Source organism: Salmo salar, chromosome 06 (assembly GCF_965601325.2).
Source record: "Salmo salar chromosome 06, fSalSal1, whole genome shotgun sequence".
Lineage (NCBI taxonomy): Eukaryota > Metazoa > Chordata > Actinopteri > Salmoniformes > Salmonidae > Salmo > Salmo salar.
The window spans coordinates 90212316-90238945 of NC_138296.1; the positions used below are offsets into that span (position 1 = coordinate 90212316).

The window sequence follows — 26630 nt, forward strand, 5'->3', positions numbered from 1 at the left end:
TTGTTTGTGTACATGGATTTATAATGTCGTATGTTTTTCCCCCAACACCACTTTCCATCAATTTGTATAGCAGACCCACATGCCAAATTGAGTCAAAAGCTTTTTTGTAATCAACAATGCATGAGAAGACTTTGCCTTTGCTTTGGTTTGTTTGTCAATTAGGATGTTCAGGGTGAAAATGTGGTCTGTCGTACGGTAATTTGGTAAAAAGTCAATTTGACATTTGCTCAGTACATTGTTTCACTGAGGAAATGTACGAGTCTGCTGTTAATGATAATGCAGAGGATTGTCCCAAGGTTGCTGTTGACGCATATCCCACGGTAGTTATTGGGGTCAAATGTGTCTCCACTTTTGTGGATTGAGGTGATCAGTCCTTGGTTCCAAATATTGTGGAATGTGACAAAGCTCACTCTTTCTCTGCCTCTCTCTCTGCCTCTCTCTCTCTCTCTGCCTCTCTCTCTGCCTCTTTCTCTCTGCCTCTCTCTTCCTCTCTCTCCCTCTGCCTCTCTCTCTCTTCCTCTCTCTCTCTGCCTCTCTCTCTCTGCCTCTCTCTTCCTCTCTCTCTCTGCCTCTCTCTCTCTGCCCCTCTCTCTCTGCCTCTCTCTCTCAATTCAATTCAAAGGCCTTCATTGGCATTGGATTTTTTTTTTTACATATGTGAAATGAATAATAAACAAAGGTGAAATAAACATTCTCTCTCTCTCTCTCTCTCTACCTGTGTCAGACTATAGGCCAATCAATGGTTGACACTGACAGGGTTTTTTCATAGACCTCTGCAGCCTACTTCTGACAGACAGAGTGATAAGACGTCATGGGGGATGGAGGCATCAAAGGCAGTAAAACTCATAGACTCTCTGTTGCTCTCGGGATTATCATATAATGTTATTCTGTGTGACTGCTGCACCTTTTTGAGTGATTGTTAAATACAAAAACCATGTCACACAGCAAACATGACTATACACTTAACCCAGCTTTTTTCTGCAATATTTATATATTTTGAAGTGAAACAACACTCAGGAAAATTAAAATGGAATTTCTTGACATTTTAGTTGATCATTAGTTTTTATTCACGATAGCTGAACAACCATATGTTTGCTCCTCCTGTCTAGAATCACACATCCCTATAGCCCTCCTGTGGTACTTACAGAACAGAGGAAGCTAGATGGAGAGCTCCCGAGTGGCACGGCATTCTAAGGCACTGCATCGCAGTACTAGAGGTGTCACTACAGACACTGGTTTGATTCCAGGCTGTATCACAACCGGTTATGATTGGGAGTCTCATAGGGCGGTGCACAATTGGCCCAGCATCGTCCGGGTTAGGTTTTGGCCAGAGTAGGCCGTCATTGTGAATAAGAATTTGTTCTTAACTGACTTGCATAGTTAAATAAAGGTTAAATAAAAAAATTGGCTGTGTCCTAAATGGTACTCTATTCCCTACGTAGTGCACTACTTTTGACCAGAGCCCTATGGGACCTGTATGGTTAAAAGTAGTCCACTATATAGGAAGTAGGGTTCCATTTGGGACACAAACATAGTGGTTCCGCAGCGCTGCCTGAATGCATTATTAAAGCCTGGCCTTTTGTGTTGTCATCCCTTTAAATGGACTGTTATGCTGCTATGGCCCTCTAACTGGGTGACCCTGTTTAGCCTACAGCTTTATGTACACTGCTGCTGCTGCTGTGGGACAGGGCTAAAGAGGGGGGAGGGAGGGAGGGAGGGAGGAGGGGGGAGGGAAAGACAGGGGGTGGAAAAAGAGGGAGGGCAGGGAAGGTCTGAATCTGTGTGGGTGAGAGGTCTGGTCAGAGAGATGGGGAGAGCTAGTCTGTGGATAGAATGAGGGATGAAGGGAGGGAAAGAGAGAGAGGAAGGATGGGGGTCACTGCGAGTGTGTACGTGGTTGGTGTGGGTGTCGTTGGCAGCTGCCAGTGCCCTCCTGACCTGTTGGGGAAAGGATGCTACTCTCACTATGCGTGCTTTTACACATTTGCCGATCCGCTGATGCAGCAGCTCAAATAATCCACGGTGTAAGCTCCTTATCTAGAGTACGATTTTGTGGAGAAAAAAAGCCTAGATTATTCCCTATATGCTCAGGGCTGCCCCCACAATCTTTATGCAGAGTATGGGAGCTTAATAGTTGACCTTGATGAAAAATATGTTTATTTCAAATAGGGAAACACTTTGCACATCGATTTTACAATCAGTAGATGCAATGAAAAGCACAGTAGCAGGATTTACACAGCAAAGAGATATGTGGTTAAAAAAAAGCCTATTACACATCTATATCGCATTTGTTACTAAATACAAAAAGAAAGAAATAAAGAAGATAGTATTCAACATTGACAGTATAAGAGGCCGATATTGCTATTGTAGCGATCCACGTGTCTCAATCGTGGCCCCACTGTAGCAGTTACAGTTTAGACTACACATCCCAGCATACATCGCGAGGTAAATAGAACGCTTTTGACGTTATTCTGACGCACTACATTCCTTTCAGTTGTGGGTAATGTAGTTAATAGACAAGCCACTTCATGGTTTTGAGTAATTGGTTATTATCGTATAAAACTACAAATCCCATACACCTGCAGGCATATTGCGGAACAGTAGCTGTCTGTGTTGAGACAGTCACGTGTAAATAGTGTTCGTTGAGTCTTATTTCTTTCGTTCTTGACTGTAGGGAGAGTGGTCTGTCTGTGCATTTTCCTTGTCGTTAGGTGTTTGCTTCATGTTGTGAGCTATCCTTTCATTTTAAATTCACAATTTCACCGAAGAATGAGTGATAACGATGATATCGAAGTCGATAGTGACGTGAGTAAATGTATATTTCGTTACTTTGCTAGCTTGTTGACTAGGTAGCGAGCCATTTAAAACGCCTAGTATTTATGAACCCGTGGCTGCTAGCTAGTTGCTAACTACCTAGCTAGTTGGCTAGTACAGTAACTGGTAGTGAGCTAACGTTATCCACAAGAACATCAACAGCTCATGAAAGGTTAGCTAACTCAGCTAGTAGCAAGCACTAGCAGTGCTGACTCGGAAATGGATTATGTTCACTTACCAGCTAGCTACAGATATTCTTTGCATTAGGTTTGCTGCAATTATGGGGGTAAAATTGATTGCTAACTAAGTTAGCTAACTAGCTAGATCACGCTACATGGAATTGTGGCTACAATCGTACTTTTCTGTTCTGTTTCTTTTTACAGGAAGACTCACCGAGATATCACAATGTGGTGCGTAATGTTAAATATATCCAAATTATTGGAATTCTATCAAATGTATTGAAATTATGCCGTGATCATATCTGGCAAAAAAATGTTTCCTTCTGCTAGCTAACGTTAGATGATACACATTGGCCATTCCCGGTAAGCTTAGCAAGTGATGTTGGGAATGGATACTGTGGCGGAATAAAAGGGTTTCCTGCATTTAGTGAGTGAGAATAAATCAACCAACCTTGTTGTTAACTAGCATGCAAACCTAGCCACATACTCCCCACCCGAATATACCATTGCACACTACACACACGGAGGATGTAAGTAGTAGCCAGAATGCAAGGAGGTAGCTGGGGGTTTGGACAGGACTTAGCAATTTGTCCTGTGGGCAACTATGATTTTACTTTTACATGATGCCTGCGATATATCCATCAAGCCGATGTTTTTGCTTTCGCACAGATCATCTTATCCATGTATTGAAGGGTATGTTCATCCCACACGCGGCTAAAGGGGAGTTGAAGACACGGAATTTATGCTATATTTAGAATAAATCCAATCCTGAATAACACGGCAGCATGCCGAAGCATAGGTACAAAAAAATACTAACCAGCTTCTCCTAGGAATACTGTTCATGACCAGATGCGCTTTTGCCAAATACACTTCTAGGTCATCTGTTTTAATCATCAAGTGGCAATTAAATCGCAAATGTGATGCTTTTGAAATGGGAATTTACTAGCTGGCTGGTGACAACAGTATCTGTTTAGTTAATAAATGACTGCATCGTCAAGTAAGGAAAGGTTTGTTTTTAGGGATTCAGAGTGAAAATTAAATCAATCGTATTTATTTGTCACATGCTTCTTAAACAACCGGTGTAGACTAACAGTGAAATGCTTACTTACAGACTGCTCCCAACAATGCAGAGTTAAAGATAAAACACAAAGTATAAATAGTGACACAAGGAATAAAGACTGTGTAACAATAACATGGCTATATACAGGGAGTACCAGTACCAAGTCGATGTACTATGTAAGTGAGGTAGCTATGTTCATAAAAGTAGGGTTAAAGTGACTAGGCAACAGGATAGATAATAGACAGTAGCAGCAGAGTATGTGGTGAGTGTGTATGGCGTCAGTATGGGTGTGTGTGTTGGGGTGTCGGTGAAAGAGTTTGGTAAATAGTTAATCAAATGGTTACACAATCTTCTTCAGCAGTCTTATGGCTTGAGGGTAGAAGCTGTTTAGGGTCCTGTTGGTTCCAGACTTTGCACTTGTACAGCTTGATGTGCGGTAGCAGAGAGAACAGTCTGGCTTGGGTGGCTGGAAACTTTGACCATTTTTTGGGGCCTTCCTCTGACACCGCCTGGTATAGAGGACCTGGATGGCAGCGAGCTCGGTCCCAGTGATGTACTGGGCCGTACTCACTACTAAGGTTGCACATTTTGGGGAATATTCAGAGATGGGAATTAATGAGAATTAATGGGAATATATTTACATTAATATTAATACCATTTAAATGTAATTGGATTTTTGCTTTGGATATATTAACCATATCATATGGAGACAGAAATATAAACCTTTTACCTTATCATAAGTAGACATAATTTCAAATGATTGAATCCTTCCAATAGAAAAAAAACAATTTAGTTACAAATTGAACTTTAATTGAGTTAACTCTACACATGATGATTTCACTGAACAACAGAAAGGGAATATTGAATGATACCCAATGATCCATCGTATCTGGGGATCATTCAACATATCTGTAAAATGATTGTCTAGAAACTAAAGCTTTGGTTGTCTTCCTCTCAGGCTTCTCAATGTCCACCTCTTGAACTTCAGACTCTGAGGACTCATCTTCACTGTCACTTTCCAATCTGGTTGAGGATGGCTCGTTGTCAGGCTCAAAAAGCCTCAAATTTGCCCGAATGGCCACCAAATTTTCAACCTTTGTATTGGTCAGCCTGTTGCGTGCTTTGGTGTGTGTGTTCCCAAACAAGGACCAGTTGCGCTCTGAGGCGGCTGATGTTGGTGAGATTTGGAGGATAAGACACCAGGGAATGAGCCTCAGATCCACAAAGTCCCTTCCACCAGGTGGCTGATGAGATATGTTGGCACGACTGCCATATTGCATCTCCATCCCAAAGCCCTTGCTTGGAAGTGTACTTTGCCAGACTGCCAAGAACCTTGCCCTCATCCAAGCCAAGGTGGCGAGATACCGTAATGATGACACCATAGGCCTTTGTGATCTCTGCACCAGACAGGATGCTCTTGCCAGTATACTTAGATTCCAACATGGACGCTGCGGTGTGTATGGGCTTCAGGCAGAAGTCTTCACGCTTTTTGATGTATTTCAGAACTGCTGTTCCCTCTGCTTGGAGCAACAGTGAAGTGGGCAGGGCTGTACGGATTTCTTCTCTTACATCTGCAAGCAGAGTCTGAACATCAGACAGGATGGCATTGTCTCTCTCAGTCCGTCCTATAGGTTTCAGAAGTTTCAGGCTGCTTACCACTCTCTCCCAAAATACATCATCCAGGAGGATCCTCTTGATGGGGCTGTCTATATCGGCAGACTGTGATATGGCCATTTCTTGGAGAGACTCCTTCCCCTCTGGGAGACTGTCCAACATGATGACAACACTATCCCAACAGGTGTTGCTGGGCAGCTTCAATGTGGTGCTCTTATTCTTCTCACTTTGCTTGGGGAGGTAGATTGCTGCTATAACTTGATGACCCGTCACATACCTAACCATTTCCTTGGCTCTCTTGTAGAGTGTATCCATTGTTTTCAGTTCCATGATGTCCTTGAGGCGCATCATCATCAATACATTTCACCATGAGGACCTACAAGGTCTGTCAGGATAGATTTTCCTCCGTCTCGGTCATTTTTGAATACCTTTTTGAAAAAGGTAGTTTCATGAATTATACGTACAAATAACACCAAACTCACAATAGTCCCTAGAGAGTTTGAGAAGATAACGCTGATGCATTGAAATATGGCCACACTATACCAGTAGATGCATATTAGGACATATTAAAAAACAAAAGTGTCATACTTAAAAATCTTCTCATGAACCATAGGTCCAAATGACACCAAATGTTGAATATGGGCCCATGGTACATGTCTTAAATTAGTTTGAGCCCAAGGGATTGGTCAAAAGATGGCTGATATTTACAAGTCTATTTAAACCACTGTAAATCCACTCCATAGCAGCCTATCAACTTAAAGCTTGTCATCGTGGACGTCCCTAAGATGATCTGCGATAGTCTTCTCCTCATGAACCATACGCCAGATTCACTCCAGATTTTTGTATTTAGACACCTTACATCAGTCTTTAATGGCCGCACTGTACCTATAGATGCATGTTAGCACATATGCTAATGCTAAAAATAATGTAAAAAATCTTATGTGAAATTGACTGCAGATTTGCTATATAGCCTCTAATAAATATGATAATGATTAGCTGCTTTGTTCAAAGTAACACTGAAACTATTTCACTAATCTTAACATAAACCATTAGTTAAATTGACCTCCGACTTGGTATGCTATATAAACTCAATACCTTAATGACTTTAACCTCTATGGGCTAGGTGGGACGCAAGCGTCCCACCCGTGGTGCACTCCATCAACAGCAGGTGCATTTCAAGAGCGGCAAATTTGAATCCAAATAAATGTCAAAATTCAAATTTTTCAAACATACAACTATTTTACACCCTTTGAAAGATAAACATCTCCTTAATCTAACCACGTTTTACGATTTCAAAAAGGTTTTACGGCGAAAGCATAAATTTAGAGTATGTTAGGACAGTACATTTACAAGAGTTGTGTGTAATGTTGTGCCAATTCAAAGACAGGCGTCACCAAAACCATAAAATCAGCTAAAATTATGCACTAACCTTTTACAATCTCCAACAGATGACACTCCTAGGACATTGTGTTAGACAATGCATGCATTTTTAGTTCTATCAAGTTCATATTTATATCCAAAAACAGCGTTTTACTGTGGCGTTGATGTTCAGGAAATCGTTTCCCTCCAATAACCGGCATTCAAGTCAGCACCACAAATTAAATAATTAAAATTAGAAAACATTGGTAAAATATTATATTGTCATTTAAAGAATTATAGATTTACATCTCTTGAACGCAATCAACTTGCCAGATTTAAAAATAACCTTACTGGGAAATCACACTTTGCAATAATCTGAGCACTGCGCCCAGAAAAATACGCGTTGCGATACAGACTAGCCGCCATGTTGGGGAGATCTAAAATCGAAAATACTATGTAAATAATCCATTACCTTTGATTCTCTTCATCAGATGTCACTTCCAGGTATCACAGGTCCATAACGAATGTAGTTTTGTTCAAAAAAGCTCATCATTTATGTCCAAAAATCTCCGTCTTGTTAGCACATGATCTAAGCCCGCCGGACTTCACTTCATGAACGAGGGGAAAAAATATATTTACGTTCGTTCAAACATGTCAAACGTTGTATAGCATAAATCATTAGGGCCTTTTTTAACCAGAACATGAATAATATTCAAGGTGGACGAATGCATTCTCTTTTATAACGTATTGGAACGAGGGTACCCAACATGAACTCGCGCGCCAGGTGTCTAATGGGCCATCATCGTTCCATGGCTCTTGTTCGGTCAGATCTCCCTCCAGAAGACTCAAAACACTTTGTAAAGGCTGGTGACATCTAGTGGAAGCAATAGGAAGTGCCAAAATATTCCTCAGCCCCTGTGTTTTTCAATGGCATAGGTTTAAAGGTAATACAACACATCAGGTATCCACTTCCTGTCAGAAAATGTCTCAGGGTTTTGCCTGCCAAATGAGTTCTGTTATACTCACAGACACCATTCAAACAGTTTTAGAAACTTTAGGGTGTTTTCTATCCATATATAATAAGTATATGCATATTCTAGTTACTGGGTAGGATTAGTAACCAGATTAAATCGGGTACATTTTTTTATCCAGCCGTGCAAATACTGCCCCCTAGCCCTAACAGGTTAAGAGTAATTACCTGCTGCATTCAAAGATGACCAACTTACAGCATTAAACTTCACTTGCGTCATCCTTGTGGTATTGCGAGATAAACATGGTAATGCTGTCACTGATTGAACATACAGGAAGATAGTGCTTGTTTTGTTATCCAACTGATCTTGTCCTTTCATCATCTTCTGAACCCCATTCATTGCTGCTCACATCTATATTCTTGTCTGTGTGTTTCAGCTAGCTAGTGATTAGTGCCATATTTACTGGACAGGTCACTGTGTACTTACTGGGCTGCTGGCAGGCTGAATGAATGACGCAGCCACGTTGCATACTGGCGAAGAAAACGCACATGCTGGTGGCAGGACATACTTTTGCATAACAGCACGTAATGTTTTTCCCCTGTCAGCTATTCGTCTTTATCAAACTGATTCACATGGACTTAACATTTAGCTGCAGAATGTTCTCAACACATAGTGTACACTGATAATCTAGGCAGGGCTTTTATGTCATATTTTTCAATCTTCAAATAGTACAAATTACAATATGATATTCAAAAACAATTATGTATCATCCAAATGGGTCAGGATTGGACTATGAGAAGAGTTAGACTGTGTTTTGCGCATCTCACCTTCAAGCAACCTACAAAATAATCTTTGTTGTCGAAGATTCCAATCGATTCCTCATATAAATCTGTCTAATGCATCTCAAACGTGAGATGTAGTGACCCGTATCTGAGATCTTTTTAGTTTTTACATAGTTAACCCAGACATACTGGCTCCTATAAAACAATAGCTTCCACTTGGGCCCACCTAGTCCAGAGGAACATGGTTATAATGTGGAACACACACTGATAGGGATGAGACCTCTCATAACAGGGCATAGTGTACGGACACTGTGTGTGTATCAGCACCAGAAGTATCTAGCTGTGTAGGAACATGTCATTCTGAGTGTCAGAATGACATGTTGGAAGTGTAGTCAGTGACCTGTTGTCTCTCAATGCAACATAGTTCTGAAGAGTTTCAGCACAATGCAGGGTGCCGCTGGCTTAGTTGGAAGGCAGTTACTCTGCTATAATATTGTACTCTAGTCTACTTCACTATTAATATGTCCCAAATGGCACCCTATTCCCTGTATAGTGCACTACTTTTGGCCAGAGTCCTATGGGCCCTCGTCAAAAGTAGTGCACTACAAAGGAAACAGTGTGCCATTTGGGATTCAAACACTTACTCCACTCAGCAACAATTGGAGGTTTTCTTCCGTTTTCGTAATTGGTCGCTCAACGACCTATGGGAACCTCCTTCCACTTCATGACGTGTGATTTGAGATGCTTAATATCAAAGATGTTTATAGTCACGCTGTACCCATGTGACCTGTCACTATAAAATGCAGTGTGGCGTTGTATTTTCTTCACTCCCAAGTTTTGTTTTTTACATTATGAGATTGCTATTAATCCCTTTCGGATTACTTTGTTACGGAATTACGATTCTTCAACGACTCAAATTGGTGCAGTTAGTAGTTGATTTTTATCAAATCAAGTTATTGTGCCTGACCATATTAGCAAACTTTTTGTTGGGCATTTCCATCCTTGTGTGTTATACCTGTTGTTGCTTGTTGACCTGCGGTGTCATGCCAGTCCCTGCTTGACTGCCACACCAGCCCTTTGATCCAGCTTTACCATTCCCTCGCTTGTAGTTTTGCTGTGATCACGGAGCTCAGCGACGCTGTAGGCTTCCGGTCCTCGCTTGACCGAGTCCACCAACGTCGAGACTGACAGTTCATGCTTGATTGTGCCATTCAGATGACTTCATGTAGGCGGGAGTTCGAGCCCGGACCTTGATACATATTTAAGCGGGAGTCTCGACCCCGAAGCACGACGTATCTTTCTCTCGACGCATCCGAAGCCGATACCAAAGGGCAAATGACGCATACTCTGAGACACACCGAAACAAAAAGCTACCGTTGTCTTAGAGAACAGCCATTTCCCTCCTTGGTAATTGATACAATTCAGGTAACCAGGGCTTCTTTGTGAACCCTGTATTTCTAAGTGGAATGTGTTCTGGAAGTTGTGTGTCGACCATGCAGAATAGCTATCTTCTCTGCCCAATTCCTGATATTTTGACTTTCCTCCAGGAGGTTATGGCTGCAGGGAATACCTCGAGCTACATTGAAAGTTTATGGCAGCCATCTCTATGGGTCTTGACCAGATTGCGGCTGCATAACCAGGGACACACCCTCCAGTATCATATTTCATGAAAGGTGCCAGCAGGCTACGGCCTCCTAAAGCTCCTTCCATACCCTCATGGGAGTTAGATGTTGTTCTATGATCACTGATAAGCCCACCATTTGAGGCCCTGTCTTCACTTGAGCTATTTGAGCTCTGTCAATACCAAGCCTGTTTGAAGAATTGCGTTCCATCCTTCATGCCTCAGTTTAGCAGAAGATGGATCTAAGGCATTGCTTCGGCCATATCCAGCATTCTTACCTAAGGTGCTTTCATCATCACACGCTAACCAGCCCTTAATCGTAGCGGTATTTCACCCGCCTCACCGCTCCTCACAGGAGAGTCGTGAGTTGCGTACACTTTGCCTGGTTAGACATCGTGGCAGCACACTCCACCAGAGGGGCGTTCCTGGACTCTGCTGCTGAAAGTTGGACAAGACCCATGTCTTTTTATGAGGTACGTTTTTGTTACATGGCACTTTCTCTCAACCCAGATAAGTGAGCACATGGAACCTTGTTCATACTTACTTATCAACCATCAGTGACATGGATGTTCTATACGAAAGCCTTCCACTCGTGGTGTGCTATTGCACCCATTTGAAGCCACCCAGCTTTCAGCTTGCTTGTCTATACGGTTGTGTACGACAGTTGAAATTCTGTTACACTGTTGGGAAATGATATTCTATTGCATCCTGTGGTGGATACAAGAACATCCCACGGACTCATCTGGACTAAGTTAAATGGTGAAGTTATCCCACTCTGTTGTCCGAATGACCTTTTATTTTTAGAGCTTCTCCCATATTTCGTTTGGTGACCCCGTTATGAAAATGAAAGAACGCTGAGTTACGGATGTAGCCTTGGTTCTTTTGAGTAGAGTAATGGGTCGCCAAGCTTTCATTTGGTTCCTCCACATCCGTGGGGTTTCGAGCAACATCATTAAACAGTATGTCACTTTATGACAGGTCACATGGGTACAGTAAGGGTGTGGCGTGACTGTAAACATCTTTGATATTAAGCATCTCAATCACATTGTGTGAAGGGGAAGGAGGTTCCCATAGGTCATTTGACACAGAAGGCGTGGTGACACAGAAGGCGTGGTGACACAGAAGGCGTGGTGACACAGAAGGCGTGGTGACACAGAAGGCGTGGTGACACAGCGGGCCTGGTGACACAGCGGGCCTGGTGACACAGCGGGCCTGGTGACACAGCGGGCCTGGTGACACAGCGGGCCTGGTGACACAGAAGGCCTGGTGACACAGAAGGCCTGGTGACACAGAAGGCCTGGTGACACAGAAGGCCTGGTGACACAGAAGGCGTGGTGACACAGAAGGCGTGGTGACACAGCGGGCCTGGTGACACAGCGGGCCTGGTGACACAGAAGGCGTGGTGACACAGAGGGCGTGGTGACACAGAAGGCGTGGTGACACAGAGGGCGTGGTGACACAGAAGGCGTGGTGACACAGCGGGCCTGGTGACACAGCGGGCCTGGTGACACAGCGGGCCTGGTGACACAGCGGGCCTGGTGACACAGAAGGCGTGGTGACACAGCGGGCCTGGTGACACAGCGGGCCTGGTGACACAGCGGGCCTGGTGACACAGAAGGCGTGGTGACACAGCGGGCCTGGTGACACAGCGGGCCTGGTGACACAGCGGGCCTGGTGACACAGCGGGCCTGGTGACACAGCGGGCCTGGTGACACAGCGGGCCTGGTGACACAGCGGGCCTGGTGACACAGAAGGCGTGGTGACACAGCGGGCCTGGTGACACAGCGGGCCTGGTGACACAGCGGGCCTGGTGACACAGCGGGCCTGGTGACACAGCGGGCCTGGTGACACAGCGGGCCTGGTGACACAGCGGGCGTGGTGACACAGCGGGCCTGGTGACACAATGCTCTTCCCTCTTATTTGGAAATTACTCGATAGACATCAGACACTACTGTGTCGTTAGATAAGCCTAGATATACTCTGAGTGTACAAAACATTAAGAACACCTTCCTAATATTGAGTTGCACCACCCATTTTGCCTTCAGAACAGCCTCAATCCGATAGGCCGGCAGTTTTGCCCATCCCTTACTTAGATGCGTTTCAGGTAGAGATACCTCGCCAAGCAACTTTTCTCTATCCCTCTCGATCGCATATTCTCGCTTTTCTACGTATCTGCCCCCACACAGACCGGCCAAGTAGGCGCGCAACGGATTATGGGCATTGTAGTTAATTACCTTGTTTTCTGCGCTAAACTATGTAGACTATTGGCCTGTTGAAAAATACAACTTCCTGCTACATCGCACAGTTTGGGCTTGATCTGTTTTATCTCTAGAGAAACTGCACATTGATATCGCAGAATGAAAGAAATTAACAAAATGGAATTAAATTAATCTAACCGACATCAGTAAATTAGATGTGAACACAGCTGTAGAGCCTCACTACATGTCCCAGACCCTAGGACAGCTGCTGTATCCCCAGGGTTAGGCCCAGACCCTAGGACAGCTGCTGTATCCCCAGGGTTAGGCCCGACCCGAGGACAGCTGCTGTATCCCCAGGGTTGGGCCCAGACCCTAGGACAGCTGCTGTATCCCCAGGGTTGGGCCCAGACCCTAGGACAGCTGCTGTATCCCCAGGGTTGGGCCCAGACCCTAGGACAGCTGCTGTATCCCCAGGGTTAGGCCCGACCCGAGGACAGCTGCTGTATCCCCAGGGTTGGGCCCAGACCCTAGGACAGCTGCTGTATCCCCAGGGTTAGGCCCAGACCCTAGGACAGCTGCTGTATCCCCAGGGTTAGGCCCAGACTCTTCATGCATTCCTCTAATAACTTGAGCCAATCAGTTGTGTTGTGACAAGGTAGGGGTAGTATACAGAAGTTAATTCTATTTGGTAAAAGACCAAGTCCATATTATGGCAAGAACAGCTCAAATAAGCAAAGAGAAACGACAGTCCATTACTTTGACTGACCTTCATGTCTTAATCTGAAAAAATGTCAACTTTTAAAGTTTCATCAAGTGTAGTCGCAAAAACCATCGAGCGCTATGATGAAACTGGCTCTCATGAGGACCACCACAGGAAAGGAAGACCCAGAGTTACCTCTGCTGCAGAGGATAAATTCATTTAACTGCACCTCAGATTGCAGCCCAAATAAGTGCTTCACAGAGTTCAAGTAACAGACACATCTCAACATCAATTGTTCAGAGAAGACTGAGTGAATCAGGCCTTCATGGTCTAATTGCTGCAAAGAAACCACTACTAAAGGACACCAATAATAAGGAGAGACTTGCTTGATTGACTTACTGTAGAATTCCATTCATTCCTATGGAGGACTGCTCCTTCTGGGGAGTGCCAATTTGGCCAGCCTCTCACTGGCCAATACGCAGCATCAGCAAGCCAGGGTTTATATACAGTACGTAATTGGTTATGAGTCAGAGTCGAGGACCTTTGGGACCTACTGTTGCTTGGCCTGAAACACATTTGCTGCAGGTGACTGGCTGCTCTGGGCCTAGCCCTAGTCATGTAGCATCTTGTAAATATCAAAAGGCTACGAGTGTTTTTACAGTGGAAGGAAATGGTTTATTTTATGCACGTTCAACTTTGAGGCCTGACGGAGCGGGTTTGACAGGCCTGACGGAGCGGGTTTGACAGGCCTGACGGAGCGGGTTTGACAGGCCTGACGGAGCGGGTTTGACAGGCCTGACAGTCCCTCAGTGCAGTATATCTATTTGGTGGCTGAAGCCTGTCAAACCTCTATTGTTTAGTCTAGTGTGTAGAGAGACATGGACTAATTATGGTTGTCCCAAATAGCACCCTATTCCCTATTGGTCCTGGTCAAAAGTAGTGTACTACATGGGGAATAGAGAGGCATTTGGAACACTAACTATGTGTGTTAGGTAGATGAGGCCCTGGCAGCAGTATGGTGTGGCTGAGGGAGGGCTGTGTCTGTATGTTAGGTAGATGAGGCCCTGGCAGCAGTATGGCGTGGCTGAGGGAGGTTGTGTGTGTGTGTGTGTGTGTGTGTTAGGTAGATGATCCCCACAAGATGTCTGTTCTGTGTGTATTCTATAGAGACTAAAGGTGATCCTCAGTAGACGGCAGACCATAGGGATAATTATGAGGTTTGTGTTCAGAACAACAGGCTATATATAGCCATACGCCTAAACCACTAAATATGCCTACTGTTAGGCCGTAACAAATACAATAGGCCTTTACAATACATAACAAAAACAGATATTCTGAAGACTCATTTCACTGTATGAGTACACACCAACATCAGTAAATTCATCTATATAGATGCATCCCCCATGATACAGTGCCAAATAATAAATCCTCAAGTTGTTAAATACCAGCCCTAACCCAGAACAGAACTCCTAATCATTTGTTAGTCCTAGTTGTTAGGTGTAGGCGAATTAGGAACTGTAATACTAAAACACGATGTCAACACTTTACCCCTCACCCACTCTCTCACCTCATCTGAATGGGTTTAGTGTCTTTCTCCACCCTGGGGTCAGTTCTAGTCAACCCTGAAGAACACAGCTGCGCTGGGGTCAGTTCTAGTCAACCCTGAAGAACACAGCTGCGCTGGGGTCAGTTCTAGTCAACCCTGAAGAACACAGCTGCGCTGGGGTCAGTTCTAGTCAACCCTGAAGAACACAGCTGCGCTGGGGTCAGTTCTAGTCAACCCTGAAGAACACAGCTGCGCTGTGGTCAGTTCTAGTCAACCCTGAAGAACACAGCTGCGCTGGGGTCAGTTCTAGTGACTAGTGGGGTTGTGCCAGTGTTACTATACCAGTTGTAGAAATAAACAAAAACATTGAAATAAATGTAGAATATAATGATAAATGAATATTCTAGATCTATGGTGGCAGTCAGGTTCCTCCGTGAACAACTCCTTAGCTGCCTCACCAACTAACTGGCTGCCCAGTCTTGGACGGGCCACACACACACACACACACACACACACACACACACACACACACACACACACACACACGAGACTCTGGTGCTGGTAGGGATTCATGGGGGCAGTTAGTCGCTGAAACTTGGTGTGTATCCTGTCCCCCTGTCAGTCCTAACTAGAGGTCGACTGATTTATGATTTTTCAACACTGATACCGATTATTGGAGGACCAAAAAAAAGCCGATACTGATTAATCGGCCATTTTTTAAATGCTTTTGTAATTATATATTTTTTTAATTATTATTTATGTATTTTTTTTTCATGAATTTGTATGTGAAATAATGACAATTACAACAATACTGAATGAACTTATTTTAACTTAATATAATACATCAATAAAATCTATTTAGGCTCAAATAAATAATGAAACATGTTCAATTTGGTTTAAATAATGCAAAAACAAAGTGTTGGAGAAAAAATTAAAAGTGCAATATGTGCCATGTAAAAAAGCTAACATTTAAGTGCCTTGCTCAGAACATGAGAACATATGAAAGCTGGTGGTTCCTTTTAACATGAGTCTTCAATATTCCCAGTTAAGAAGTTTTAGGTTGTAGTTATTATAGGACTATTTCTCTCTATACCATTTGTATTTCATATACCTTTGACTATTGGATGTTCTTATAGGCACTATAGTATTGCCAGTGTAATCTCAGGAGTTGATAGGCTTGAATTCATAAACAGCGCAATGCTTGAAGCATTGCGAAGAGCTGCTGGCAAATGCAGGAAAGTGCTGTTTGAATGAATGCTTACGAGCCTGCTGCTGCCTACCACCGCTCAGTCAGACTGCTCTATCAAATCATAGGCTCAATTATAATAAACACACAGAAATATGAGCCTTTGGTCATTAATATGGTCAAATCCGGAAACTATAATTTCGAAAACAAAACCTTTATTCTTTCAGGGAAATACGAAACCGTTATGTATTTTATTGAACGGGTGGCATCGCTAAGTCTAAATATTGCTGTTACATTGCACAACCTTCAATGTTATAATTATGTACAATTCTGGCAAATTAATTACGGTCTTTCTAAGGAAGAAAGTTAGCACAGTTAGCAACGAGCCAGGCGGCCCAAACTGCTGCATATACCCTGACTCTGCTTGCACAGAATGCAAGTGACACATTTTCCCTAGTTAATATTGCCTGCTAACATTAATTTATTAACTAAATATGCAGGTTTAAAAATATATACTTGTATTGATTTTAAAGAAAGGCATTGATGTTTATGCTTAGGTACATTGGTGCAATGACAGTGCTTTTTTTCGCAAATGCGCTTATTAAATCATCACCCGTTTGGAGAAGTAGGCTGTGATTCGATGATAAATGAACAGGCACCGCATAGATTTATATGCAACGCAGGACAAGCTAGTTAAACTAGTAATATCATCAACCATGTGTAGTTAATTAGTGATTATGTTAAGTTTAATGCTAGCTAGCAACTTACCTTGGCTTCTTGCTGCCCTCGCGTAACAGGTAGTCAGCCTGCCACGCAGTCTCCTCGTGGAGTGCAATGTAGTCGGCCGTAATCGGTGTCCAAAAATGCAGATTACCGGTTTTATGAAAACTTGAAATCGGCCATTCCGATTAATCGGTCGACCTCTAGTCCTAACCTCCCTGGACCCCCCCCCCCCCCCCTTGACTTTCTCTCATTGCAGGCAGACAAACGAGCACACCACAATGCACTGGAGCGCAAGCGTAGGGATCACATCAAAGACAGCTTTCACAGCCTGCGGGACTCGGTGCCCGCCTTGCAAGGGGAAAAGGTTGGTAGAGAGGTAAAAACCCGCCGCTTTTAGGGAGAGTGGATCCTTTTGGGGAGGGAAGGCTTGTTTTTGTTGTGTGCGTTCAGAGCAATGTATTTAGAGTTGGGACACCTTTTTAGAATTTGGAGTGTTGTAATTCTAGACATTCCGTTACATAGCATTGTTGAAATATTCCTCATGTAACGTTAATGGGGTTCTAACATGGCTGCCATAGAATGTTGTAGTGTCATGTAAATGCATCATAATTCTCATTCTGAGCATTCTATTCCTCATGTAATGCATTGTCTTACATCAGGTGGCGTCACTCCTACGCGACGCTCGTCCCTCAACAGGGACCAGTGCAGGCGGAATCGTCGCGCTATCTGACGTAAGACTGCCATGTGATGTTGATGGGGTGTTAACATGGCTGTCATTATTTTCTAGTGTCATGTAAATCATCATAATGCAGAAACCTCAATGTCCCCACTCTCTAAATGCATGGCTCTCTGTGTGTCATGGAATTATCATTCTGAGGATTGTTCAAATGCAATATGGGTAAACAAAGTGAATGAAATTGCAATGTGTTATAATATCTTATATGTTGAGGTATGTAGGTTTGTGTTGCTGTAATCAATATTTTAAATAATACTACAGAAAATTAGCTACCTCCTTCAGTCTAACCAAAACTAACAGCTAGTTATGACATGAAAGGGAGAGGAGTGATGCAGTGATGGAGAGGGGGAGTGATGGAGAGGGGGAGTGATGGAGAGGGGGAGTGAGGGGGAGGAGAAGAGATGTTCTAAATAGTCATATTGTGACCCAGGCTAGCGGCAGGAAGATATGACTAAATCTGTAGCTGCCTCTTGTTTTGACATCTCTGACATTGATGGCATCGGAGCGCGCCCAACAGCCCAGGCTATGGTCAGGCACCCCCCCGTCCAGTCATCCCTAACTCAGGAGGAGGGTGGACAGGAGGGGGAGGGTTAGAAGGTAACCGTTAAAGGTGACGTGCAGATGTTGTCTGATGACCTCAGTGTACAGAGATGTTAGGTTGGTGTGCAACATTTAAATCGATTCCAAACTGTGAAGAGCCAATCATTTCAGCCTTGACCGATTTGAATTCTGTTTTTGTTGAATTCCTTGACGGAAGATGAAGCGAGACATCTCACTGGCTCTTTTTCTGGTTCATCTACAGTCAATGAACTAAGTGGACCAGACCCAGCTGTTATCTGGTTCCTCTACAGTTAATGAACTAAGTAGACCAGACCCAGCTGTTATCTGGTTCTTCTACAGTCAATGAACTAAGTAGACCAGACCCAGCTGTTATCTGGTTCCTCTACAGTCAATGAACTAAGTAGACCAGACCCAGCTGTTATCTGGTTCCTCTACAGTCAATGAACTAAGCAGACCAGACCCAGCTGTTATCTGGTTCCTCTACAGTCAATGAACTAAGTAGACCAGACCCAGCTGTTATCTGGTTCCTCTACAGTCAATGAACTAAGTAGACCAGACCCAGCTGTTATCTGGTTCCTCTACAGTCAATGAACTAAGTAGACCAGACCCAGCTGTTATCTGGTTCCTCTACAGTTAATGAACTAAGTAGACCAGACCCAGCTGTTATCTGGTTCCTCTACAGTCAATGAACTAAGTAGACCAGACCCAGCTGTTATCTGGTTCCTCTACAGTCAATGAACTAAGTAGACCAGACCCAGCTGTTATCTGGTTCCTCTACAGTCAATGAACTAAGCAGACCAGACCCAGCTGTTATCTGGTTCCTCTACAGTCAATGAACTAAGTAGACCAGACCCAGCTGTTATCTGGTTCCTCTACAGTCAATGAACTAAGTAGACCAGACCCAGCTGTTATCTGGTTCCTCTACAGTCAATGAACTAAGTAGACCAGACCCAGCTGTTATCTGGTTCCTCTACAGTTAATGAACTAAGTAGACCAGACCCAGCTGTTATCTGGTTCCTCTACAGTCAATGAACTAAGTAGACCAGACCCAGCTGTTATCTGGTTCCTCTACAGTCAATGAACTAAGTAGACCAGACCCAGCTGTTATCTGGTTCCTCTACAGTCAATGAACTAAGCAGACCAGACCCAGCTGTTATCTGGTTCCTCTACAGTCAATGAACTAAGTAGACCAGACCCAGCTGTTATCTGGTTCATATTATACAGTCAATGAACTAAGTAGACCAGACCCAGCTGTTATCTGGTTCATATTATACAGTCAATGAACTAAGCAGACCAGACCCAGCTGTTATCTGGTTCCTCTACAGTCAATGAACTAAGCAGACCAGACCCAGCTGTTATCTGGTTCCTCTACAGTCAATGAACTAAGTAGACCAGACCCAGCTGTTATCTGGTTCATATTATACAGTCAATGAACTAAGCAGACCAGACCCAGCTGTTATCTGGTTCCTCTACAGTCAATGAACTAAGTAGACCAGACCCAGCTGTTATCTGGTTCCTCTACAGTCAATGAACTAAGTAGACCAGACCCAGCTGTTATCTGGTTCCTCTACAGTTAATGAACTAAGTAGACCAGACCCAGCTGTTATCTGGTTCATATTATACAGTCAATGAACTAAGCAGACCAGACCCAGCTGTTATCTGGTTCATATTATACAGTCAATGAACTAAGTAGACCAGACCCAGCTGTTATCTGGTTCCTCTACAGTCAATGAACTAAGTAGACCAGACCCAGCTGTTATCTGGTTCCTCTACAGTCAATGAACTAAGTAGACCAGACCCAGCTGTTATCTGGTTCCTTTACAGTCAATGAACTAAGTAGACCAGACCCAGCTGTTATCTGGTTCATATTATACAGTCAATGAACTAAGTAGACCAGACCCAGCTGTTATCTGGTTCATATTATACAGTCAATGAACTAAGTAGACCAGACCCAGCTGTTTTCTGGTTCATATTATACAGTCAATGAACTAAGCAGACCAGACCCAGCTGTTATCTGGTTCATATTATACAGTCAATGAACTAAGTAGACCAGACCCAGCTGTTTTCTGGTTCATATTATACAGTCAATGAACTAAGCAGACCAGACCCAGCTGTTATCTGGTTCATATTATACAGTCAATGAACTAAGTAGACCAGACCCAGCTGTTATCTGGTTCCTCTACAGTCAATGAACTAAGTAGACCAGACCCAGCTGTTATCTGGTTCATATTATACAGTCAATGAACTAAGTAGACCAGACCCAGCTGTTATCTGGTTCATATTATACAGTCAATGAACTAAGTAGACCAGACCCAGCTGTTATCTGGTTCATATTATACAGTCAATGAACTAAGTAGACCAGACCCAGCTGTTATCTGGTTCCTCTACAGTCAATGAACTAAGTAGACCAGACCCAGCTGTTATCTGGTTCATATTATACAGTCAATGAACTAAGCAGACCAGACCCAGCTGTTATCTGGTTCATATTATACAGTCAATGAACTAAGCAGACCAGACCCAGCTGTTATCTGGTTCATATTATACAGTCAATGAACTAAGTAGACCAGACCCAGCTGTTATCTGGTTCCTCTACAGTCAATGAACTAAGTAGACCAGACCCAGCTGTTATCTGGTTCATATTATACAGTCAATGAACTAAGTAGACCAGACCCAGCTGTTATCTGGTTCATATTATACAGTCAATGAACTAAGTAGACCAGACCCAGCTGTTATCTGGTTCATATTATACAGTCAATGAACTAAGCAGACCAGACCCAGCTGTTATCTGGTTCATATTATACAGTCAATGAACTAAGTAGACCAGACCCAGCTGTTATCTGGTTCCTCTACAGTCAATGAACTAAGTAGACCAGACCCAGCTGTTATCTGGTTCATATTATACAGTCAATGAACTAAGTAGACCAGACCCAGCTGTTATCTGGTTCATATTATACAGTCAATGAACTAAGTAGACCAGACCCAGCTGTTATCTGGTTCCTCTACAGTCAATGAACTAAGTAGACCAGACCCAGCTGTTATCTGGTTCATATTATACAGTCAATGAACTAAGTAGACCAGACCCAGCTGTTATCTGGTTCATCTACAGTCAATGAACTAAGTAGACCAGACCCAGCTGCTATTGCATTGGTGCCTATGGGAGAACCACTCCTTAAGCAGACTGGAACTGTGACCATTTATTTCCAATGGTACTTGGCCCGATTAAGACCACATCATTTCTCCACCATCTTTGGTTGATGTCTGTGAGCAGGAAGTTGCTTGTGGGTTTGTGGAGTTGTCTGGTGTTCTCGTTGACTTCATCATTGCTAGGGCTGTAATGAGAGTAATTGCTTTATGTGGTTCTGACTGACTGGGAGAAGCTGGATCAAGGCTTTGTGTGGTTCTGACTCACTGACTGGGAGAAGCTGGATCAAGGCTTTGTGTGGTTCTGACTCACTGACTGGGAGAAGCTGGATCAAGGCTTTGTGTGGTTCTGACTGACTGACTGGGAGAAGCTGGGTCAAAGCTTTGTGTGGTTCTGACTGACTGGGAGAAGCTGGATCAAGGCTTTGTGTGGTTCTGACTCACTGACTGGGAGAAGCTGGATCAAGGCTTTGTGTGGTTCTGACTGACTGACTGGGAGAAGCTGGGTCAAAGCTTTGTGTGGTTCTGACTGACTGGGAGAAGCTGGATCAAAGCTTTGTGTGGTTCTGACTGACTGGGAGAAGCTGGATCAAGGCTTTGTCCCAAATAGCTCCCTATATAGTGCACTTCTTAGTTCTCTGGTCATAACTCTAAATTAGTTCACTATGAGAATAGGTTGCCATTTGGGACACAGCTTTTGCATTGCTGTGCTATGAGAAGCTGGATCAAGTCTATATTCCATGCTGATGCCGTCTCTGTGTCCCCGCTGATGCCGTCTCTGTGTCCCCGCTGATGCCGTCTCTGTGTCCCCGCTGATGCCGTCTCTGTGTCCCCGCTGATGCCGTCTCTGTGTCCCCGCTGATGCCGTCTCTGTGTCCCCGCTGATGCCGTCTCTGTGTCCCCGCTCTATAAGTCGGGCTCGTCACACAGGCTTACATATGTGACAGGCTTACATCTTTACAAACTAAAATTAGGGAAATCTATTTTGATCTGCATAGGCACTTGATCAGTCTCTGTCCCTCCTCTCGAAGCCTGGTTCGTCATAGAAACATACGAATGAATTTGTATGTGTCAGACAGAGAAACGGTCAAATTATGGAAATGTAAGCCGTAAGCTATTTTTGACTTACATTCAGCTTCACATTCGTGAGTTTTGTTCCAGCCAGGCTTATTATTTGCATAGTTGTGGATTTAGTCTGATTTAAAGTGTTCTCTCCTTTTCAGAAGTGTTAAAGGAAGGTTTTATTGATTTAAATGTCACATCATCATCCTAGCAGCTTCATTCACTGCGTAGACTCTGGTTGTTGGACTGCATTATAGTGGCCCCGGGGGGGGGGGGGGGGGTTTGGTAGTGTGGCCCGGGGGGGGGGGTGGTAGTGTGGCCCGGGGGGGGGGGGGGGTTGGTAGTGTGGCCCGGGGGGGGGGGGGGGTAGTGTGGCTCGGTTAAAACAGACAACACTGTACCAGTGTTGTGAGAGAGAAGCCATAGAATTATATATAGGGTCTCTGAACTCAGTATTCAGTCTGGTTTAACCAGGCTAGTGTTAACAGCAGTAGTATTACAGTAGCTGTGTGGGAGGGGTTAGTCGGTGATGTCACTGCAACCCTTGCCTTGTGTCAAATGAGTTTTTCCTTTTGTTTCCAACAGCAATCTATCAAACAGGCATCCCGAGCTCAGATCCTAGACAAAGCCACGGACTACATCCAGTACATGAGGAGGAAGAACCACACACACCAGCAGGACATCGACGACCTGAAGAGGCAGAACGCTCTGCTGGAGCAGCAAGGTGAGTATGATGGAGAATCTACCGTACCTACGGACCATCTCTATCTGTAGTATGATGGAGAATCTACCGTACCTACGGACCATCTGTCTGTAGTATGATGGAGAATCTACCGTATCTACGGACCATCTGTCTGTAGTATGATGGAGAATCTACCGTATCTACGGACCATCTGTCTGTAGTATGATGGAGAATCTACCGTACCTACGGACCATCTCTATCTGTAGTATGATGGAGAATCTACCGTACCTACGGACCATCTCTATCTGTAGTATAATGGAGAATCTACCGTACCTACGGACCATCTGTCTGTAGTATGATGGAGAATCTACCGTACCTACGGACCATCTGTCTGTAGTATGATGGAGAATCTACCGTACCTACGGACCATCTCTATCTGTAGTATGATGGAGAATCTACCGTACCTACGGACCATCTCTATCTGTAGTATGATGGAGAATCTACCGTACCTACGGACCATCTCTATCTGTAGTATGATGGAGAATCTACCGTACCTACGGACCATCTGTCTGTAGTATGATGGAGAATCTACCGTACCTACGGACCATCTGTCTGTAGTATGATGGAGAATCTACCGTACCTACGGACCATCTGTCTGTAGTATGATGGAGAATCTACCGTACCTACGGACCATCTGTCTGTAGTATGATGGAGAATCTACCGTACCTACGGACCATCTGTCTGTAGTATGATGGAGAATCTACCGTACCTACGGACCATCTGTCTGTAGTATGATGGAGAATCTACCGTACCTACGGACCATCTCTATCTGTAGTATGATGGAGAATCTACCGTACCTACGGACCATCTGTCTGTAGTATGATGGAGAATCTACCGTACCTACGGACCATCTCTATCTGTAGCTTGTGTGTTTGTCTGCTTATGGGCCAAATGTTGACCTCTTCATTTACCCCACCCCCTTTCTGTATTCCCCCTTCCCTCGCTCTCTCTCCTCCATCCTCTTTCCTTTTCTTTTGTCTATTTTCCTTCTTTCTCCATCCCTCTCCTCCTCCCTCTTTCTGTTGTCTCTCCCCTGCAGTGCGTGCCCTGGAGAAGGTGAAGGGTTCAACCCAACTCCAGGCCAGCTACAGTTCTTCAGACAGCAGCCTGTACACCAACCCTAAAGGCAGCGCTGTGTCCGCTTTCGACGGAGGCTCTGACTCCAGCTCCGAGTCGGAGCCAGAGGAACCCCCCGCCCCCAGGAAGAAGCTCCGAGTGGAGGCCAGCTAGAGCGACAGGCTAGCCCACAGCACCACGCCTGGCGTGGAGGGGTACTGCATGCACAGTTACTGGTCCAGTAGTCGGTACTGCTCCTCTAATTCCCACTACCTTCTTCTCCTCCTTCCCGCCCTCCCTGCATATCGCTGAATGTGCTCTCACTGGAGAGTGGAGACTCCATCCATCCCTGCCGATCTGTCTATCCTGACGTCCTTTCATCACGCCATCCCCTGGGGAGGGAGGGAAGCCAGCTGGGAGGAAGAAAAGTAGACTGATTTTAGAATAGGACGTGCAAAGCTTCTGTTTTTCCCTGTCGGTTCCTTTCTTCCTTTTCTGTTTTTCTCTCCCTTTCTGACTTCACAGCATTGGTATCTCTCAGCAACTATCCAAAACCCAACATGAGGCAGCTTCACTACCTAAAGGACTCAATGCTTTTGTACCCTCTACTATGTACTCTCTTCTCTCGGCTGAAAACTACAGAGAGAAGAGAGGGAGGCGTACTCCAAGCACTGAGAACATGTAATACTTTTGTTTATTTCATCAATTTATCTTGATAAGAACCTGTTTTAGAATTTATACACACGCTTCGAAGAGTCGCCCTGTCGTTTGGAGAAGCATACCTTCAAAACATTTGTACTTTTTTTCCACAAAAAAAAGTACTTTGATGTAAAAGTTAAACACACCTCAGGCCAACAGGATTGCAGATCTTTTCCATTTTGACACGTTTGTTAGAAATTAAATATCATCCCCTTTGTGGAAAATAATTGATGTTATGAAAAAAGATTCCAAAACTTGTATCGTATTTCGTCCTTTAGCTTGAACTAGTGAATGAATTTAGGTGGCAGAGCAAAAGTTAGGAATCTTGATAAAAAAAAATAATAAAAAAAATGGTTATTGATTGGATGTTTTCAAGTTCTCTAAAAAATGTTATGCATTTTGTATTTTCACAAATCATTGGAAAATACCAATTTGTCACTTGTAGTTTTCCTTCAAAGTATGAAATAGATATGGATTATCAAAAGGTAGTCTCCATTTTTTTTTTCAATATGAGGAGAAAATTAAGTCGATGTGTTGTGAATTACACAGTAAAATCTTAAATGTTGCTGACTCAACTAAAAAAGAAGCATTTTGCGTGTCTAGGAAATGTTTTTTTCTTTTCATTTGTTTCCCCATTTTTTTTTTCTTCCCTTTAGGGTATGATTAGTGTATACTAGATAGATCTTTGATTCCATTCCATGGAAATTACAAGTATGTTGTACATACTGCCAAGAATTGTCTTGCAAGTTGAGGCCTACCTTTACTATGAGACTATAAATAAAACTATTTTATCCTTTAAAAAGTGTTGGTTGTTAATTCTGTATTTTGTTGCATCCCCTCAGTGAAGTGGACAATATATCCAAGCATTTATGGAGTTTATCTGAAGAGAAATGTCTTTTATTTTGTTAAATTTGTGATGACATTCAGTTTTGTGTTTTAACTACTTTGCCGATATGAAACGGACAGTCCATAGTCGACGTCAACTTGAGGTTTGAAAAATAGGTTATATTTGACTCAAAATTCCATGACGTAACGTATAGTAATGCATTGTTGGCAGAAGATGGATCCAGTTTAATGCTAATTAATATAATTCACCAATACCTTTTCTTTGTAGTCCAGAACATATTGCAAATCACAGCTGGCCTGGTATATTGTGTCCTGCCACAACCCATTCGGGATGCACCGTTTCAGTTTAAATGATTCAATATTTAAAAAAACGGAAGACCTAACTAAGACTGGGAATGTCAATACAAGGAAGGGCAATGATCACAAGTCAGTCATGACGTGGCTAGCCAATACGCTAGTGCACATGTCAAACAAGGCCTGTGGGCCAAATAGGGGACACAAGGGAGTATAAATGAGTCGACAACTTTATGAAAGTATAGCCTGATGCGTTCGGATTGGTGAATTCAACATCAATTGCACTGCTTTCGTGTGTTCGGTTCACAGCGGAGGGAAAGTGTACAGACACATGCCACAGTCCTAGCTACAGTGGGGGGAAAAAAGTATTTGATCCCCTGCTGATTTTGTACGTTTGCCCACTTACAAGGAAATGATCAGTCTATAATTTTAATGGTAGGTTTATTTGAACAGTGAGAGACAGAATAACACAAAAAAAATCCAGAAAAACGCATGTCAAAAATGTTATAAATTGATTTGCATTTTAATGAGGGAAATAAGTATTTGATCCCTCTGCAAAACATGACTTAGTACTTGGTGGCAAAACCCTTTGTGGCAATCAGAGGTCAGACGTTTCTTGTAGTTGGCCACCAGGTTTGCACACATCTCAGGAGGGATTTTGTCCCACTTCTCTTTGCAGATCTTCTCCAAGTCATTAAGGTTTCGAGGCTGACGTTTGGCAACTCGAACCTTCAGCTCCC

At 43.6% G+C, this 26630-nt stretch overlaps 1 protein-coding gene across 8 annotated transcripts; it reads left to right on the forward strand.

The window, feature by feature from the left end:
- Nucleotides 1-2618: 2618 nt before the first annotated feature.
- max (myc associated factor X) lies at nt 2619-25552 on the forward strand. Of its 8 annotated transcripts, none has more exons than XM_014205921.3 (6): nt 2619-2805; nt 3198-3224; nt 17010-17129; nt 17413-17484; nt 22839-22977; nt 24035-25552. In XM_014205921.3, the coding sequence occupies exons 1-6, from the start codon at nt 2770-2772 to the stop codon at nt 24223-24225; spliced, it is 585 nt and encodes a 194-aa protein (XP_014061396.1). In that variant the 5' UTR covers nt 2619-2769; the 3' UTR covers nt 24226-25552. The 8 variants fall into 8 exon arrangements, with proteins under 8 accessions (XP_014061396.1, XP_014061397.1, XP_014061400.1 ...); XM_014205922.3 differs by having other exon boundaries at nt 17010-17117; XM_014205925.3 differs by lacking the exon at nt 17413-17484.
- Nucleotides 25553-26630: the final 1078 nt, after the last annotated feature.